General features: G+C 41.2%; 1 protein-coding gene across 14 annotated transcripts in view; it reads right to left on the bottom strand.

Moving 5' to 3' along the window:
- Window positions 1–19,847, bottom strand: part of NUMB (NUMB endocytic adaptor protein) — a 196,311-nt gene that overhangs the window by 15,497 nt on the left and 160,967 nt on the right. For all 14 annotated transcript variants that reach the window (XM_050798737.1, XM_050798735.1, XM_050798742.1 and 11 more), the window contains 2 exons: window positions 7,678–7,752; window positions 2,195–2,335 (listed from right to left, as the gene is read on the bottom strand). In XM_050798737.1, coding sequence (XP_050654694.1) covers window positions 2,195–2,335; window positions 7,678–7,752 — 216 coding nt within the window. The remainder of the gene's footprint in view (window positions 1–2,194; window positions 2,336–7,677; window positions 7,753–19,847) is intronic.

The following is a 19,847-nucleotide window of genomic DNA, read 5'->3' as shown; positions in this document are numbered from 1 at the left end:
AACGCTGGAGATGGGGCCCAGCAATCTATGTTTTAAAACAAGTCCTCCAGGTGATTTTGATACAGTAGAACTATTGGCCTAGGAGATTCAAACAGCCTGCCGGGCCATGATTTGACAATAAAATGGTTTTTAAATTAGTATCTGGAAACTCTTGAACTCCAGATTTTTAAAGTGTAGTGATAGCAAAATATACTAAATTTGTGGTTTACTTAGGGTCTGAGAAACAGAGGACAAAAGCATAGTTCAGTTACTTTAACTCATTTTCAAAGTACCTGTGTCAAACCAAGGAAGAACAGCTTAAACATTACTAGCTAAAATTTTTGGAGTAATGTGGGCCAGACCCTATGCTAAGTGTGCTTATACTCATTATCCAATTTAGTATTCACAACCACTTTCTCCATTTATAGAAGTATATACCAAGACAGAGAATGTTAAGTAACTTGCCCCAAATCCCACGCTAGTAAGAACCAGAATCAGAACTGAAACCCGTATCTGACTCAGAGCCTGAGTTCTTAGCATTTGTTTACACCAGTGTCTCAAAGATCTTTAAACAATTTTGGTCAATTTTTAGAGCATAGCCACTACTTATCATCCAGATTAAACTTTGGCAAGAGCTTTACTCACCTGTAACCTCTGCCTCCTGGGTTCAAGCGATTCTCGTGCCTCGGCCTCCTGAATAACTGGGATTACAGGCACCCGCCACCATGGCCAGCTAATTTTTGTATTTTTAGTAGAGACAGGGTTTCATCATGTTGGCCAGGCTGGTCTTGAACTCCCGACCTCAAGTGATCTGCCCACCTCGACCTCCCAAAGTGCTAGGATTACAGGCATGAGCCACCATGCCTGGCCTATTTTTGTTTTATTTTGAGATGGGTCTTACTCTGTCATCTAGGCTGGAGTTCAGTGGCACAATCTTGGCTCACTGCAACCTCTGCATCCCGGTTCAAGCGATTCTCCTGAGTCAGTCTCCCAAGTAGCTGGGATTACAGGCATGCGCCACCACACCTGGCTAATTTTTGCATTTTTAGTAGAGACAGGGTTTTACCATGTTGGCCAGACTGGTCTTGAACCCTTGACCTCAGGTGATCTGCCCACCTCAGCCTCCCAAAGTGCTGGGATTACAGGTGTGAGCCACCATGCCCGGCCAGTATTTCTTTTCTTTTTTTTAAATGGAGTCTTACTCTGTTGCCCAGGATGGAGTCAGTGGCGCAATCTCAGCTCACTGCAACCTCCACCTCCTGGGTTCAAGCAATCCTTCTGCCTCAGCCTCCCGAGTAGCTGGGACTACAGGCATGTGCCACCATGCCTGGCTAATTTTTTTGTATTTTTAGTAGAGACGGGGGTTTCACCATATTGGCCAGGCTGGTCTTGAACTCCTGACCTCATGATCTGCCTGCCTCGGCCTCCTAAAGTGCTGGGATTACAGGTGTGAACCACCGTGCCTGGCCAGTATTCTGTTTTTATAATAGTTGAAAGTATACTCCAACTCAGTTTTTTTTTTTTGGAGACAAGGTCTCACTCTGTCACCCAGGCTGGAGTGTAATGGCACGATGACTCACTGTAGCCTCCAACACGTGGTCTCAAGTGATCTGCTCGCCTCAGCCTCCCAAGGCATGTAGCTAGGACTACATGCATGTGCCACCATGCCTGGCTAATTTTTTCTTTAACTTTGTGAAGATGAGGTCTTGCCACATAACCCAGGTTGGTTTCCAACTTGTGGTCTCAAGTGATCCTCCTGCCCTGGCCAAAGTGCTGGGATTATAGGGGTGAGCCATCAGGCCCAGCCAAGTTCTTTCATTTGTAGTAGTCTCTTTGCAAATACATTTTTAATACCATACCCATATGTGTTAGCAAACAAATACATTTAAGAACCCTGAAAATACTTCCAATAATTAAAAGTTTCAAATAAAGTTTAGCAACCACTATCACCAGACCATTTTTATCTTCCTTTAATGATCTTTGGTTTCAGCCAATCATTTTGTTCAGTGAGTTGCAACTCCCGGGGTTACACCAAGAGTGTAAAATATTTGAATAAAAGGAGCTGAAAGTAGGCTAGTTTAGGCACTTCCAAGAGCAGCTGTAGCAGCACAAACTTGTTAAAAATGTAGTAGTAGCTCAGCTTGGCTGAGCAAACCCAGAAAGAGCCCAGCTAACTAAGAATACTCATCATTAAATACATATTTGTTGGACTCACTGTGTCCTTGACAGCCATGAAGCAGTGACAGATCCAGCGACGAGTGGTGCCATCACGACATATGTAAGAAAAGGCTCTATCAAAGTTCCTATCTGGGGCACAGAAAGAAACTTTCTCTATCGTCTGGTCAACTATGAGGTCCTAGAAAATAGGACACACAAAGAAAGAGAAGACTTAGGAGGTTATTTGAGCTTCTCAGAACACAGGATGTTCATTTCATGATGCACAATCCATACATCTGATACAACTAGGCTATGGAATAGCTAGATCTGTGTCCAGCAGTTTAAATACTGAGAATTGGACTTAGCAGATATCCTAAGAGGCACTTTACCCAGATACCTCTCTCATCTACATGTTCTAAAGCATATGCTTGTTGATTCTAGTTTTACATCTCTTTCATGGTAGAGTCCACATTCAACAATATATGTAAATCAGTATCTTTAATCCTTTGGGTTTATTTCCAAATATAAGCAAATACATATAATAGTCATGTTTATGCTACCTTCGTTACACAATGAACACTACACACATACACACACAGTTCTGCGCCTTGCTTTTTTACATTAGATATACCCTATCCAGTGAATTTACTTCAGATACTATATTTTTTCAGGTGTGGAATTTCCATTTGTTTCTTTTTCTTTTTTTTTTTGGACAGTCTCACTTTGTCACCTGGGCTGGAATGCAGTGGCGCGATCTTGGCTCACTGTAACCTCTGCCTCCAGGGTTCAAGCAATTCTTTTGCCTCAGCCTCCCGAGTAACTGGGACTACAGACATGTGCCACCACACCCAGCTAATTTTTTGTGTTTTTAGTAGAGACAGGTTTCACTGTGTTAGCCAGGATGGTCTCAATCTCCTGACCTCATGATCCACCTGCCTCGGCCTCCCAAAGTGCTGGGATTACAGGTGTGAGCCACCGCGCCTGGCCATTTGTTTCTTTTTCATAGTTTCTATTCTCTGCCAAGATTTCTATCTCTTCATTCAATATGAACATATTTCCTTTCTGTCACTGAGTATAGTTATAATCCCTACTATACACTATTTTCATTTCTGTTAAGGTAGCACTCTACTTCAGTGTGCCATTTTCTGTACTAGTTGTGGTGATGCTATAAATACAAAACAATATAATGACTCAAAGACAAGAGATGTTTATTTCTTGGTCAAATAATGAAGGAGGGTACTTAAAATCTGTCTGCTAATTCCAACATCTGAGTCATCTTGAAGTTGGGTCTTTATTGATTGTTATTTTGATGAGAATAAGTCAGACTTGTCTGTTTTGTTGTATGCTGAGTAACCACATTGTAGACATTGTGAATGTTGTATGTGGAGAGTCTGGATTCCATTATATTCCTTGGAAATGTTACGTTTTTGGTTTTATCAGGTAGCTTATTTGATTATACTCAAATGGAAAACTCTATCTTTTGAACAGCACCTCAGACATCAGGGTGTTTTTGTTCTTTTTTTGAGACTGCCTCGCTCCATCATCCAGGCTGGAGTGCAGTGGCACAATCACTGCTTACTGTAACCTCAACTCCTGGGCTCAAGCGATCCTCCCGCCTCAGCCTCCCAAGTAGGTAGGACTACAGGTGCGTGTCACCATACGTAGGTAATCAAGTATCACTTTTTATATCCTTAGTTGGGCTATTTGGAGTCTGCCTTGAATCTACATGGCTAAAGGGGCAGAGATTAGGGCAGAATTTATGAACAGAATTTGGGACAGAATTACTCCTTTTTGGCTTATTTTCAGGATTCTCTTTTTACTTTCTTTTTTTGAGACAGTCTTGCTCTGTCACCCAAGCTGCTGGAGTGCAATGGCGCAATCTCAGCTTACTGCAACCTCTGCCTTCCAGGTTCAAGTGACTCTCGTGCCTCAGCCTCCCAAGTAGCTGGAACCATAGGCACACAACACCATGCCCAGCCAATTTTTTGTATTTTTAGGAGAGACAGGGCTTTAGCATGTTGGCCAGGCTGGTCTTGAACTACTGGCCTCAAGTGATCCACCCACCTTGGCCTCCCAAACTGCTGGGATTACAGGTGTGAGCCACCACGCCCAGCCTCTCTTTTTACCTTCTAGTGGCTATTGTTGCCTCAAATTCTGTCTTCTGCACTTTAGGAGGCTGAGGCAGGTGGATCACTTGAGGTCAGGAGTTCGAGACCAACCTGGCCAACACGGTGAAACTCCGTCTCTACCAAAAATACTAAAATTCGCTGGGTGTGCTGGCGGGTGCCTGTAATCCCAACTACTCGGGAGGCTGAGGCAGGAGAATTGCTTGAACCCAGGAGGCAGAGGTTGCAGTGAGCCAAGATCGCACCATTGCACTCCAGCCTGGGCGACAGAGCCAGACTCCATCTCAAAAAAAAAAACAAAGAAACACACAAAAAAATTATGTCTTTTGGTTTTTAAGAGCAAAAGACTAAGTGTTTCTTACTGAAGTTAGAGCTACCCTATATGGTACAGACTAGGACCTATCCTTAAGCTAGAAGCTGTGAAATGGGAAATCACCCAATACAATTTCCTTCTTCTAAGTGTCGGCTTCTCTCTAGAATCTATCTGTTTGGGTTATTTTCTAGTGTCTTTGAATAATTGGGTTATTTTGTTTAGAATTTACGTGTTTGCTAGAGGGTCAGTCCAACAGAAGCTCTATTTAGCTATTGCTGGAAGTGAAACACACTGAACAGTCATTTTGAAACTTGTTTTTCTAATTTTTTTCTTTGTAACATAAATTTCATTTCCATTCACATTTCCATCTACTAGTTCAATTACATTTCCATTTGCAATTCATTTATCTCTTTTTCTTTTTCTTTTTTTTTTCTTTGATACAGAGTCTTGTTCTGTTGCCCAGGCTGGAGTGCAGTGGCGCGTTCTTGGCTCACTTCAAGCTCTGCCTCCCAGGTTCATGCCATTCTTCGGCCTCAGCCTCCTGAGTAGCTGGGACTACAGGCGCCTGCCACCACGCCCAGCTAATTTTTTGTATTTTTAGTAGAGATGGGGTTTCACCGTGTTAGCCAGGATGGTCTTGATCTCTTGACCTCGTGATCCGCCTGCCTCGGCCTCCCAAAGTGCTGGGATTACAGGCATAAGCCACTGCACCCGGCCATTCATTTATCTCTTTTTCTAAGACACTAAGAGTTACTATACTCAAATAGGAACACTAGGCTGAGTGCAGTAGATCACACCTGTAATCCCAGCACTTTGGGACGCTGAGGTGGGAGGATTGCTTGAGCCCAGGGGTTCGAAACCAGCCTGGGCAACATAGTGAGACCCCATCTCTAAAAAAAGAAAAAAATATCTGGGCCATGGTGGTGTGTGCCTGCAGTCCCAGCTACTTGAGAGGCTGAGGTTGCAGGATCCCTTGAGTCTAGGAGACTGAGGCTGCAGTGAGCTATGTCTGTGCCACTGTACTCCAGCCTGGGTGACAGTGTAAGACACTGTCTCAAGAAAAAGAAAAAAACAAAACAAAACAAAACAAAACAAAAAAAAGGTAGGAACACTATCAGAATCAAGATACACATGAGTTGGGAGATGGGATAGCAAGGCAATCTGACAGAGCTTCTTGCTCAAAGGTTAAGGGCTTCAGATTTCAGCTTCTGTTCCACAAAAATTTGTGCAGATCATGGCATGGTGTTATCACAAATACTGATCCCAACACAGTATTAGTTCCTGCTTATAGCGAAATACAAGGTGGGAAGATGGTCCCAATGGTGACAAGCCACCAATGACTACTAATTACTACTATTCAGTGTGGAAAAAACTAAACTAATGAATGCCAGTGGTGTGAGTAGCCACAAGGGGGCAATATTACTTTCCAACTATTGTATAAAACAATTAAATACATAGCTTTCAAGTGTAACAAATTTCATCCAAACACTAATGAAAACTACACAAGTTCCAAAAAATAATTAAAATGATCACTGTTTCCTACAGTAATGTACTAAAATTGAAGACTATTGCTTCTCTTGAACTTAAAAAAAAGTACGCAATGTAAGGTCAAATAACTAAAATGCAGCTATATTAAATCACTTGAAATTACCAGGCAAGTTTCCTATCAAAACTGCTTTTTACCTGCCAGACTTTCTCCCCTTTCAGTGGCATTTGAATTTTTTAAAAAATTATCTTCTTGTTAAATTTTTTCCTGACTTTAGGTATTCTAGGAAATTTTAATTAATAATTAAATGTCCTTATATAACATCTTATGCTTTCTAGGGGTAGAGCTGTGTGTCTATTCTTATTTAGGCATTTAGGATCACTGTTTCTCAAATGCAAAATGCTACCTATGATTTGAGATATTATTTGGATTCTAAGTAAATGTTAACCAAAGAGCCATTTACTAGTCCTTAAGATGTCACTTAAATTGAGTTTTGAGTCAAAAGCCAGGTTAATTAGTTCAAATATCATTTTCTTAAAATAGTGTTTTCTTCAGAGCAAGAAGAAATTTCAGATGTGGAGTCCATCTGTTTTTAATTTTAAAATACGGTAAAAGGATAGTCTATCATCTTTTATATCAAATTTGTGAGAGTAAAAACTTTTAAAAAAATATGTAAGAACAAAAATAGGCCACGGGCAGTGGCTCATGCCTGTAATCCCAGCACTTTGGGAGGCCAAGGCAGGCAGATCATTTGAGATCGGAAGTTCAAGACCAGCCTGACCAACAAGGTGAAACCTCGTCTGTACCAAAAAATACAAAAATTAGTGGGGCATGGTGGTCCGTGTGTGTAGTCAGCTACTTGAGAGGCTGAGGCAGGAGAATCGTTTGAACCCAAGAGGTGGAGGTTGCAGTGAGCTGGGATTGTACCACTGCACTCCAGCCTGGGCAACAAGAGTGAAACTCCATATCAAAAAAAAAAAAAAAAAAAAAATAGAACTCAGATCTTAACACTAAATGCTAATGCTTAGTACCTTAGACATGCTATGTCATGTAGAACAAAATGTTGAGAGAATACTATTTTTCATAAAGTAAATGAGTAACTAAAGTGGTTTCCTGAACGTTAAATAGTCTCTCAGAAGACTGTACTTTGGACTAAGTGGAAGGATAAAGCTTCAACAATATAATACCTTTCAACAGCTTAAGGGTATTATATCTGATCATTAGAGATTTTTAAAAACATATGAGGAGTCCTATTTATGCTTATAAGAATCTTACCTTAGGCCAGACACGGTGGCTCACTCTTTAATCCCAGCACTTTGGGAAGCTGCCGGTGGATCACCTGAGGTCAGGAGTTTGAGATCAGCCTGGCCAACATGGTGAAACCCCGTCTCTACTTATAATAGAAAAGTTAGCCAGGCGTGGTAGCACACCCCTGTAATCTCAGCTACTCGGTGGCTGAGGCAGGAGAGTTGCTTGAACCCGAGAGACGGAGGTTGCAGTGAGCTGAGATCGCGCCATTGCACTCCAGCCTGGGCGACAAGAGTGAAACTCCATCTCCAAAAAAAAAAAAAAAAAAAAAAAAAAAAAAAAATCAAAATCAAAATAAAGAATCTTACCTTAGTTTTTTCATCCACAACTCTGAGTCCATCTGCTGAGACCCACAGAACTGCTTTAACCGCTTTCTTTCCAGTCTTTTAAGAGAAACGAAAAAGGGGAGGGGAAGATACACATATACAATATTAAAAAAAAGTCATCTTCCACAGAAAACACTGACTTCTGCCTTCCAAAAGTCACAAGTACAGATGGAGTCCAAGTTCAGGAGTGGTACCCAAAGCCAGATACTCAAACCAAACTGCAGAAAAGTTCAGGAAAAAATAAGCCAAAGCCATTATTTTACAAACACAATGCAAAACAATAAGATAAAAGTAAGTAAAAGGGAAGTAACAGATGGAATAAAACCCAAGATATCAAATTCCATAAAGGGCAAAGAATTCATAACTAGATCCTTCACCCATTTAAAAAATCAAGAAAACCAAGAGTCAGATACATATTAAACACATAAGGAGTTACACCACAAGTAGCATCTACAAGTGTATTTAGAGCAAGAAGTAACATGTCTAAATTGAGGTGTTGACCATTCTACTATCCTATGACCCCAGTATGTTATAGCAGGACCCTTGGTCACCTAAAATTTTCGTGTTAAAAACACAGTAAGTCTTCATTACTCTATTAACAATCTTTAAAAAGCCATTATTTGTTCTCTCAGAGTTAACACTGACGTTTTTCCTAATAATTTTTTTTTTTCTTGAGACAGAGTCTCACTCTGTCGCCCAGGCTGGAGAGCAATGATGCGATATTGGCTCACTGCAACCTCCCCACTCCCGGGTTCAAGCGATTCTCCTGCCTCAGCCTCCCGAATAGCTGGGATTACAGGCTCCTGCCATCACGCCCGGCTAATTTTTGTATTTCTAGTAGAGATGGAGTTTTACCACATTGGCCAGGCTGGTCTGGAACTCCTGATCTCAAGTGATCTGCCCCCCTCAGCCTCCTGAAGTGCTGGGATTACAGGTGCGAGCCACTGTGCCCAGCGTCTAATAATTTTAGAGACGAGGTCTCACTATGTTGCCCACGCTGGAGTGCAGTGGCTATTCACAGGTATGATCATAGAGCATTACAGCCTTGAACTCCTGGGCTCAAGTGATCCCCCCGTCCCAGTCTCATGTGTAGCCAGGACTACAAGTGTGCACCACTGCACCCAGCCTTGGCTTGGGTTTTAACTTGACATTAAATGCATGGAGACATTTTGGGGACACAGGAAGATTTAAAAACTACCCCAAAAAAATAATTTTTTTTTTTTTTTTTTTTTTTTTTTTTTTTTGAGACGGAGTCTCGCTCTGTCACCCAGGCTGGAGTGCAGTGGCCGGATCTCAGCTCACTGCAAGCTCCGCCTCGGGTTTTTACGCCATTCTCCTGCCTCAGCCTCCCGAGTAGCTGGGACTACAAGCGCCCGCCACCTCGCCCGGCTAGTTTTTTGTATTTTTTAGTAGAGACGGGGTTTCACTGTGTTAGCCAGGATGGTCTCGATCTCCTGACCTCGTGATCCGCCCGTCTCGGCCTCCCAAAGTGCTGGGATTACAGGCTTGAGCCACCGCGCCCGGCCTTTTAATAATTTTCTTTTTACTGGCTCAGAAAATACTTTTTGGCACATGAGAATCACATGAGAACAAGCTGATGCATAATTCCTCCTGTGATGGAATGTAATAGTAATTTAACAGTATCCTTTCTTTTTAACTGCCTCAAGGATACAGCAAAATAAAACGAAAGCAATATGAAGGCTGAGAATAGGTATCAGATTATCATAAAAAATATAGATCAAAAAGAATCTGTTGCTAAGGTTGGCGCAGCAGCCTCTAGAAGGGACAAGGGAGACTATCAGAACTGTCTACCACTCTCCTCTATATGTGATCCAAGCCTAGGAAAACTTGATATGGGGACATGGCCTTACTTAACCTGTGATCCACTAGGCCTCATCATCTCCACCACCACCATACATTTGATGAGTGCCTATAATATGCCAGCCAGTGGAAATACCTGGACGGTTACTGAAAGGCAACAATCAGACAAAAAATAAAGAATACCATAGGTAAGTGCTACAGTAGAGCTGAGAACAAGGTACAGTGAGAAAAGAGGTATAATCAAACTCTTTGTGAAATTGGGGAAGGTTATACAAAGGAGAAGACTGAACTGGGTGCTGAAATAATTTTTCTTGATGCTCTAGGTAGGGGCAGGGAGACAGGGAAATAACAGAAGTACTGGACATGCCAGGCAAAAGAAACAGCAGTACAGGACATGGAAGCAAACAACATGGCAATTCTGGGGCTCTATAAATATTTTAGTATGGCTTGGTAAGTAGACTTGGCAATGGGAGAGGCAGAATGGGAGATATAGTAGGAAAGGCCTAATCACGAGAGGTCTTCTATTTCTGATAAGGACTTTGATCTTGATTCTATGCGTAATTAGAAGCTACTCTGTAAATATTATTACAATAAATTGAATTTAGGTAAAGGAGATTAGCCTTGGTAATATGGATAGGCTTCATCCAATCAGTTGAAGGCCTCAAGAGCAAAAACAAGTTTCCTGGAGAAGAAACCCTGCCTGAGTTTCCAGCCTGTTGGCCTGCTTTACAGGTATCAGACTTGCCAGCCTGCCAGCCCCTACAATCACATGAGTGAATTCTTAAAATAGATAATATATAATATATATTAATATGTGATATATATCATATATGATATATATATATTATATCATATATATATATAAAACCTCCTAGAGATTGTTTCTTTGGAGGATCCTGATACAGAAGTAGAAGTTAGACTAGAATGGGTCGATAAGTAAATGAAAGGCAAGAAGAGTCTACAAGTATTAAATACTTTTTTTACAAAGCTTTTCTATAAAAAGGAGAGCTGTAGGGCAATAAGGCACAGGCAGAGGATCAAGGGAAGTCTTAAGAATTGTGATACACTAGCATGTTATACTTGAAATAGAATGGGCTTTGGATTAAGACAAATACGAGACTGAATTCAGTGCTACTATTCATAAGCTAAGAAAGTTATGTAGCCCATTGAGCTTTCATCTCTTCATCTGTAAAATATCTGTAGTTTGTTAAAAGGATTAGAGATTATATACAGTACCTGGAATTTAAATAGGGTAAAAATTAGCAGCCATTTATCATCATTATATTATTAATAAACTTTTAAAAACCTTTCCCAGTAGTAAAGCAGAATTCTTAAAAGAGTGATATACATTTTCAACAATGACAACAAAAAATCCTCTTCATGTGCTCAATGGGAAAAGCTAGTGGAACAATGGAAATGGAAGGCCCAAGAAAAAGAGAAGAGTAATTTAGAGGACAAAGTCCAACAAAATGCAGGGTGAGATGGGGCTAGAATACAAGTTTTAGACAGGAGGAGAGATGTCCATTCCTATGAAATGGAGGGATAAAGTGAGGCCGAGTAGATAGGAAGACAGATTTGTAAAGGAGGGAGTAGCAAGTGGAGAAAATTCACTCTGCAGAACCATAAATTCATCTGCGAATGTGTGGTATTACTTTACCTGCTTTACTTTGCTGGGGAGAGGAAAGATGACAGGCAGAGTAAAACAGTAAAGATTGAGAACAGTAGTATGGAGGCAGTCTAGTAGAGTGACTAGGAACCAAGCTGTTGTTTGGATTTGAATTCTGGTTTTGCAAGTTACTCCCATCAAAGGCAGGTTAATTTAATTTCTCTGTGCTTCACTTTCTACACCTGTATAATGATGTTAATAATCTCATATACCTCATAGGGTTACTGTGAGGATTAAACGAATTAATGTATACGAAAGGTTTAGAACAAGGACGGTCATATAATTTACTCTACAAACTGGGAACCCTTTGAAAATGAAAGGGATGACTATTAAACTAATAAATGGGTGTTATAATAGGGCTGTTCCAGGCAAATTGGTAGAACAGTCATTCACCAACAACAGTAACTACTCATATTTAACCAACCCTCATGTAACAATTAGTATTTTGCTGGAAGGTAAGCTCCATGAGGGCAAGGTTCTTCCTTCTATCATTCACTGCTGTATCCCTGGAACTTGAACAACACCTGGAACAGAGTAGCAGTTCAAGAAATATTTGTTGAAAGAAAAATATGCTAAATATCAGTTGTAGGAAACAGGAGACAGCTGACCAGTCTCCTGTTGTAGCTGACCAGTCAATATACAACATTACCAAATGGCACTGACAATTCTAAGATATTTAAATTTGCAGTTTAATCAATCTGCTCATTGTATAATTGTAGCCTGCAGTGTTCAGTATCTAAGGCAAGAGATAGGACTACTTCAAGGTTGGAAGACTGAAGAAGGGAAAAATAAAAGGTCAATTTAGAATGAGACTGTTCTCCAGTTAGTCTCCTTACAATATTCAGGGAAATATAACATTTTCTTCGCCCAATTATATGCTTGTTTGTTTGGAGACAGGGTCTTGCCTTGTTGCCCAGGCTGGCATGCAAGTGGCACAGGACAGTTCACTACAGCCTTGAACTCCTGGGCTCCAGTAAACCTCCCACTTCAGCCTCCCCAGTAGCTGGGACTACAGGCGTGCACTACCACACCCAGCTAATTTTTAAACATTTTTTTTTGTAGAGATGGGGTCTTGCCCTGCTGCCTAGGCTGGAGCATAGTGACATAATCATAATTCACTGCAGCCTTGAACTCCTAGGCTCAAGCGATCCTCCTGCTTCGGCCTCCCAAAGTGCTGGGATTACAGGTGTAAATCACCATACACAGCCCAACTATATGGTTATAAAAACATGTGTGGCCAGGTGTGGTGGCTCATGTCTGTAATCCCAACACTTTGGGAGGCCAAGGCAGGTGAATCACTTGAGGCCAGGAGTTCGAAACCAGCCTGGCCAACATGGTGAAATCCCGTATCTACTAAAAATACAAAAAATTAGCCAGGTGTGGTGGCACGTGCCTGTAATTCCAGCTACTCAGGAGGCTGAGGCAGGAGAATTGCTTGAACCCAGGAGGCAGAGGTTGCAGTGAACTGAGATCATGCCACTGCACTCCTGCCTGGGTGATAGACTGAGACTCCATCTCAAAAATAAAAAAAATAAATAAAATTGTGCTTTTTGAGATAGGCCTTAATAATTTTATAGTATTGTACTAATATATCAGTAAGGAATCATATTTGTCATATTTCATGACCTCTGACTCTCTAATGAAAGAAAACAGATAATATGAATTCTTGCATTTGTTCATACTTTTGGGTGTCAGTTCCTGTACATCATTATAGTTTGCCACATTACAGTTACTTCAGTCAGGTACTGAAATATTAATGATTAGAAATTAAGCCCAGGCTTCCTCTCACAAATTCTACAGTTGCAATACTTCCATATTTCTTCCATATTTCTTTTTTTTTTTTCTGACACGAGTCTTACTCTGTCACCCAGGCTGGAGTGCAGTGGAGCAGTTTTAGGCTCACTGCAACCTCTGTGTCCTGGGTTCAAGTGATTCTCGTGCCTCAGTTTCCCGAGTAGCTGGGATTACAGGTGCATGGCCCCACGCCCAGCTACATTTTTTGTATTTTTTTTTGGTAGAGATGGAGTTTTGCCAAGTTGGCCAGGCTGGTCTTGAACTCCTGACCTCAGGTGATCCGCCCACCTTGGCCTCTCAAAGTGCTGGGATTACAGGTATGAGCCACTGCGCCTGGCCAATACTTCCATATTATTTGTTAACTTGAGTCTTTCATTCTGACCACATAAACTAAGATTTCTGAGCATTTTTAAGAAAAGAAGATAAAAGTGACTAAGAGGACAATGTCTGCCCTAAAACTGTCTACTTGAAACCAGTATCCTAGGCGATCAGGCCACAGTTAACTAATCAAAGGACTGAAAAAAGACAACCTACATTAAGTATGAAATGTAGAATTTACATACAGGCTGGGCGCAATGGCTCATGCCTATAATCCCAGCACTTTTGGAGGAAGTTGAGGAGGGTGGATCACCTGAAGCCAGGAGTTTGAGACCACTCACCAACATGGCGAAACCCTGTCTCTACTAAAAATACAAAAATTAGCCAGGTGTGGTAGCAGGTGCCTGTAACCCCAGCTGCTCGGAAGGCTGAGGCAGGAGACTCACTTGAACCCGGGAGGTGGAGGTTGCAGTGAGCTGAGATTGCACCATTGCACTCCAGCCTGGGCAACAGAGTGAGTGAGACTCTATCTCAAAAAAAAAAAAAAGAAAAAAAGAAAAGAAAGAAAAAAAGAATTTACATACATCTTAGTGGCACAAACACCTCTTTAAAAAGACAACATGCTGGCCAGGCACGGTGGCTCACACCTGTAATCCCAGCACTTTGGGAGGCCAAGGTCAGTGGATCACCTGAGGTCAGGAGTTTGAGACCATCCTGGCCAACATGGTAAAACCCCGTCTCTACTAAAAACACAAAAACCAGCAGGGCGTGGTGGCATGCGCCTGTAGTCCCAGCTACTCTGGAGGCTGTGGCATGAGAATTGCTTGAACCTAGGAGGCAGAGGTTGCAGTGAGCCAAGATCGCGCTACTGCACTCCAGTCTGGGTGACAGAGTGAGACTCCATCTCAACAACAACAAAAGACAATATGCTTCAGGAACTAATAAAAATGTGGAAGTGGCAACACACATGTTCAGACATTCAGAATTATTTTATCATCGCTGCTCTAACACTTTCTACTTTAATAATAATTTCATGGTTATAGATAGAATTCACACTGACAAATACAAGTATCATGAAAAAGCTTCACAATAATGACAAAAATCCTTTTTTTCAAAGAAAACCGATCTAACATGGACAGAACTTCAGTAACTTAGAATTTAAATTGGTGAAATCTGAGCAGAAGGATCAAGCTAACCAAAAGTGAAAAATTAAAGTATAACTTTCTCAAGTAATTACTCTACACTATAAATATCCAGCTTAGTATTTAAAAATTATTATATTCTTTAAAACTTTTTGTTATGGGTAGATATAAACCGATATAGCAATTAAGCAGGTTCCGACACTGGAGAAAATAATAACATATAGTGAATCTATTACAAATTACTAAATCAGGAAACTTGTACCAGAAGGAAATGCACAGGTAATCTTAACACAAAAAAATCTGGTAAAGGAACACAAAATGGTTGGAAAAATGGCACAGAAATAGTAACAAGCTCAGCACACTGTAAGATGACTTTCTCCTAAATATAAAAGCTACACACAGTAAAAGGCAACTGAAATAACCAATTGCTATCTACCTATCTCCAGAGTTTTTTTGTTTGCTTTTTGTTTCTTTAAAGTAGAAACTACTGTTTCTTTCTTTTTCTTTCTTTCCTGTTTTTTTTGTTAGAGACAGGATCTTAATTTGTCACCCAGGCTGGAGCGCAGTGGTGTGATCACAGCTCACTGCAGCCTCAAACTCTTGGGCTCAAGTCATCCACCCACCTCAGCCTCCTGAGTAGCTGGGAGACCACAAGTAAGTACCAACACACCTGGCTTTTTTATTTTTATAGGACTTTTTATATTTTTATAGGACTTTCATAGGACTTTTTCATTTTTATAGGAAGGGGTCTTATGTTGCCCAGGCTGGTCTCAAGTTCCTGGCTTCACGTGATCCTCCCACCTCAGCCTTCCAAAGTATTAGGATTACAGATGTGAGCCACTATGCCCAGTTGAAACCACTTTTTAAAAATAAATTGAAAAAGGATGAAAATGACAAGTCGGTGATATACATGGTAGGTGGAAAGATTCTTACATTGCTCTTTTATTTCATCAGTATAACTGATGTTATCCTTGGGAGAAATGAGTTTTATTTTATTTTATTTTTATTTATTTATTTTTTTGAGACGGAGTCTTGCTCAGTCACCCAGGCTGGAGTGCGGTGGCGCGATCTCGGCTCACTGCAAGCTCCGCCTCCCGGGTTCTCGCCATTCTCCTGCCTCAGCCTCCCGAGTAGCTGGGACTACAGGCGCCCGCCACTACGCCCGGCTAGTTTTTTGTATTTTTAGTAGAGAAGGGGTTTCACCGTGTTAGACAGGATGGTCTCGATCTCCCGACCTCGTGATCCGCCCATCTCAGCCTCCCAAAGTGCTGGGATTACAGGCTTGAGCCACCGCGCCCGGCTTGTTTTATTTTTTGAGACGGTCTTGCTCTGTCGCCCATGCTTGGAGTGCAGTGGTGCGATCTTGGCTCACTGCAACCTCCACCTCCTGGGTTCAAGCAATTCTCCTGCCTCAGCCTCCCAAATGGCTGGGATTACAGGTGCCTGCCACCATGCCCAGCTACGGCTAATTTTTGTATTTTTAATAGAGAAGGGGTTTCACCATGTTGGCCAGGCTGGTCTTGAACTCCTGACTTCAGGTGATGTGCCTGCCTCAGCCTCCAAAAATGCTGGGATTTAGGTGTGAGCTACCATGCCTGGCCGAAATGAGTTTTTAAACTGTTGAAATTAGGAATTAGCAAACGTTTTTTGTGAAGGACCAGATAACAAAATATTTTAGGCTTTGCAGGACATACAATCTCTATTGCAACTACTCAACTCTATGATTGCACAAAAGCAGCCAGAACAATATGTACACAAATCGGCATGACTTTGTTCCAATAAAATGTTATTTACAAAAACAAATACAGTAGTGGGCCATAGTTTGTGACATCTGATATAATCATAATCTCTATAAAGTAATTAATTGAATGTTCTTGGAAAGATAATTCTTTATACTGAAATATTAGACCTGTTGGAACTGTGTCCCTGAATTCATTTTCTTTTTTTTCTGACAAATGTATTTACATCCTACCCATTTTAAGGTGCTGTCCAACTCTAAAATTCTATGATTCCCAAGATCACCAATGAGATAAGAGCATGCCATTGGCAAAAATAAAAATGACATTTGGAGGCAAGACAGTTCTGCTGGGCATATGCTAAGTAAGAGCAAAAGGGTTAAGCAGATGTTCTAATGTAAGCTGAAGTGAAGAAATGCTATAAAGACACATGGAAACCTAATTTTGCATAGCTTTGAAATGTTAAGAAGCAACAGCAGCAAGCAGACCAATTAGGGCAGAACAAGTCACTCTCAGAACAACAGTGATTTGCAATTCTACTGTGCAAAGTTCCTTCAGCTACAAACTAAAGAGGTCTTCAAAGGTACCCAATGTGTAAAGAATCACTGGTCAGTCTTTCTGCCACATCTACACAGAGGCAGGCATTACAGAGTAATGGTGATATATAAACCAGGAAACCATGATATAGTGTGCCTTGTAATAAACAAGAGACTTTTTTCAGAGGAAACCCAGCTTCATCGTTTTTTAAAGCAGAAAAGCCTTGAAGTCTATAATTTGATATTTGAATTTCTGAACAGAATGGTATAATAAATTTTGTCTTGTAATTCCAAAATCCAGTGAATATACCCCAAAGAACAAAGCAGCGAAAGGATAGAAAACTTTCTTCAGGATTTGAGATTGTACTGTGCTTAGGAAGAGTACAGTAACTTTTAGTCTCAGACGCTAAGGTTAATTATTCCTGTACTTTCTTAAATGAGAGGGGCACTTAAAGGCTTTTAGGAAAAAACAAGCATGGAGCATGTCATCAACTACACAGTAAAGGAGGGTTTGGAGAGGCAATTTAGCTCTTCTAGTATGCCAAATCACTTCAATTGGGGGAGGGGAGACCTAGGGATTATTCCAATATTAAGTTCATTTTTCAAAGGTATATAGTAGCTGAAATGAAAATTCTAGAGGCATCTCAAATTCAACCTGTCCAAAACCAAATTATCCCTTCTCACAATGAGTGATTCCACCATCCCCTTGGTCATCCATGAATGAAATCTGGGTCTCATCTTCTGTGTCCTTCTCAACACCCCTAGGTTGAATGAATGAATGAATGAATGAATGAATGAATGAATAAGTGTGCAACATGTTTTCTCTCATCCCAATGTCCCTGATAGTGCTGTTCCTTCTGTCTGAAATCTTTCTCTTCTAACTTAGTTTAACTGGAACTCATAGTTTTTAGGCTCAGCCTTAGGTGTCATCTCCTCCTAGAAGCCTTCATTACAACCTTTCACATTCACTCTTCCTCTTTGCTCCTGGAGCACCTGTTATTGTCACACAATTTGGTAACCATGTCTTTACCTATCTGATTCCTCCCACAACAGGGTGAACTTGAGCAGTACATTTCTCATTCATTCCTTTATTCATTAATTCAAATATTTTGGAGCAGCTACCATGGACCACAAATTATTCTAGGTACTGAAGATTTGCAGTAAACAAAACAGGTGGAGATCACTGTCCTCACAGAGCTTACATTTTAGTGAGGAAGAGATAAACAAATAAGTAAAATGTATGGCATGACACACAGTGATAAGCCCTATCAGATAAAAATAAAGCTAGGAAGTGGAATAGGGAGTGTGTGTGTCTGGTGGAGAGTGGTGTTTGGATTTTTTTAAAAGTTGTCAGTAAATGCCTGATAATGGGGCTTTTGAGTGAAGAGAAAGAGATGAGGAAGTGAGCCACACATATATCTGGATGATGTGTGTTCTACTAGAGGTTACAACAAGTACAAAGGCCCTGAGGTGAAAGCATATCTGGTGTGTTTAAGGAATATCCAGGAGGCTAGTGTGGCTGGAACAGAGGAAGCAAGAAGAAGGCTAGGAGGAGATAAAAGAGGAAAAAGACAGAGGGGATTCATATACAATGGCCTACAAGGCCTAAAAGACTTTGGCTTTTACCCTGAGTAGATCAGGAAGCTACTGGGGGACATGGGACAGTGAAGCAACATAATTGGGCCTCTGTCTTTTTTTTTTTGAGACGGAGTATCACTCTGTTGCCCTGGCTGGAGCACAGTGGCATGATCTCAGCTCACTGCAAGCTCTACCTCCCAGGTTCACACCATTCTCCTGCCTCAGCCTCCCAAGTAGCTGGGACTACAGGCACCCGCCACCACGCCTGTCTAATTTTTTTGTATTTTTAGTAGAGACGGGGTTTCACCATGTTAGCCAGGATGGTCTCGATCTCCTGATCTCGTCGTGATCCGCCTGCCTAGGACTCCCAAAGTGCTGGGATTACAGGCGTGAGCCACTGTGCCCGGCCAGACCTCTGTCTTAAAAAGATCACTCAGGCCGATCTCTCAAGAGGGGATGGCAGGAGGACAATAATGAAAGCAGGGGTAGTAGGATGCTAGTAGAATGCTACTGCAATGGTTCAGTTAAGAGGAGATGCTGGCTTGGACCAGGGTAGGAGTGGTGGAGATAGTGAGAACTGATTAGGTTCTTGAAGGCTAAAGCAGACAGGAACTGTTAATAGAGTGGATGTAGGGTATAAGAAAAAGAGAAGTCAAGGTCAAATCCAGGGTTTGGCTAGTGCATAGGGACAGAGATGCTGTATACTGAGACTGGAAAAAACTAGGAGAGAAAGATCCTTCTCTCCTTGGGGGAATTCGATTTGTGACATATTAAAGGGTGAGGTGACTAGCAGATATCAAAGTGAAAAAGTTTAATAATGATGATAGTGACACCTATCTACCAAAACAGGCCATTTGGTGCTCTTTACTTATGTTTATTCATCTAATCTTCACAACAACCACATGAAGTAGGCATTAATCGCAAAGCTAGCAAGTGCAAGTAATCTGGCACCAAAGGCTGGGCCCTTGCTTCCTATGCTATATTGCTTCTAAGATGGAAATACCATTATGGAGTTCAGGGGAGATGTATGGAGATATACATTTCAAAACCATCAGCATATATTACATAAATGATATTTAAAGCCATCACATTGTGGATGAGATCATTAACGGAGAGGTGTAGGCTGAAAAGAGTCCACAGACGAAGGGGAAAATTGGGAAAGTATGATCCCTGAACTAGTGTTTCAAGGGGGAGTGAGAGATGGGCTACGTCAATTGCTGCTGATAGCCTGAGTAAGGCAATAGGACTACTGGAATAGTAATACAAAAGAAGATAAGGGCAGCCGTGGTGGGGTGGTGGAGGTAAAAGTTGTGGAGATGATTAAATGGGTTCAACAGAAGAAGGAGCTGAGGGTACCAAGAAAAAAACTTTTTTTAAAAAGAAGATGGTATATTTTTATGCTAATGGATGATCCACTAGAGAAAGAAAACTGATTACAGAGGAGACAGGGGGTAGCATTGCCAGAGTAAGTAAGAGTTGGAATTAGAAGAATCTGGTGGAGGAGTTGGCCTCTGCAAGGAGCACAGATAGTTCATCCCTTGAACAGGAGGGAAACAATATA

Source organism: Macaca thibetana, chromosome 7, assembly GCF_024542745.1.
Source record: "Macaca thibetana thibetana isolate TM-01 chromosome 7, ASM2454274v1, whole genome shotgun sequence".
Classification (NCBI taxonomy): domain Eukaryota; kingdom Metazoa; phylum Chordata; class Mammalia; order Primates; family Cercopithecidae; genus Macaca; species Macaca thibetana.
This window is presented reverse-complemented; position numbering and strand designations above follow the sequence as displayed.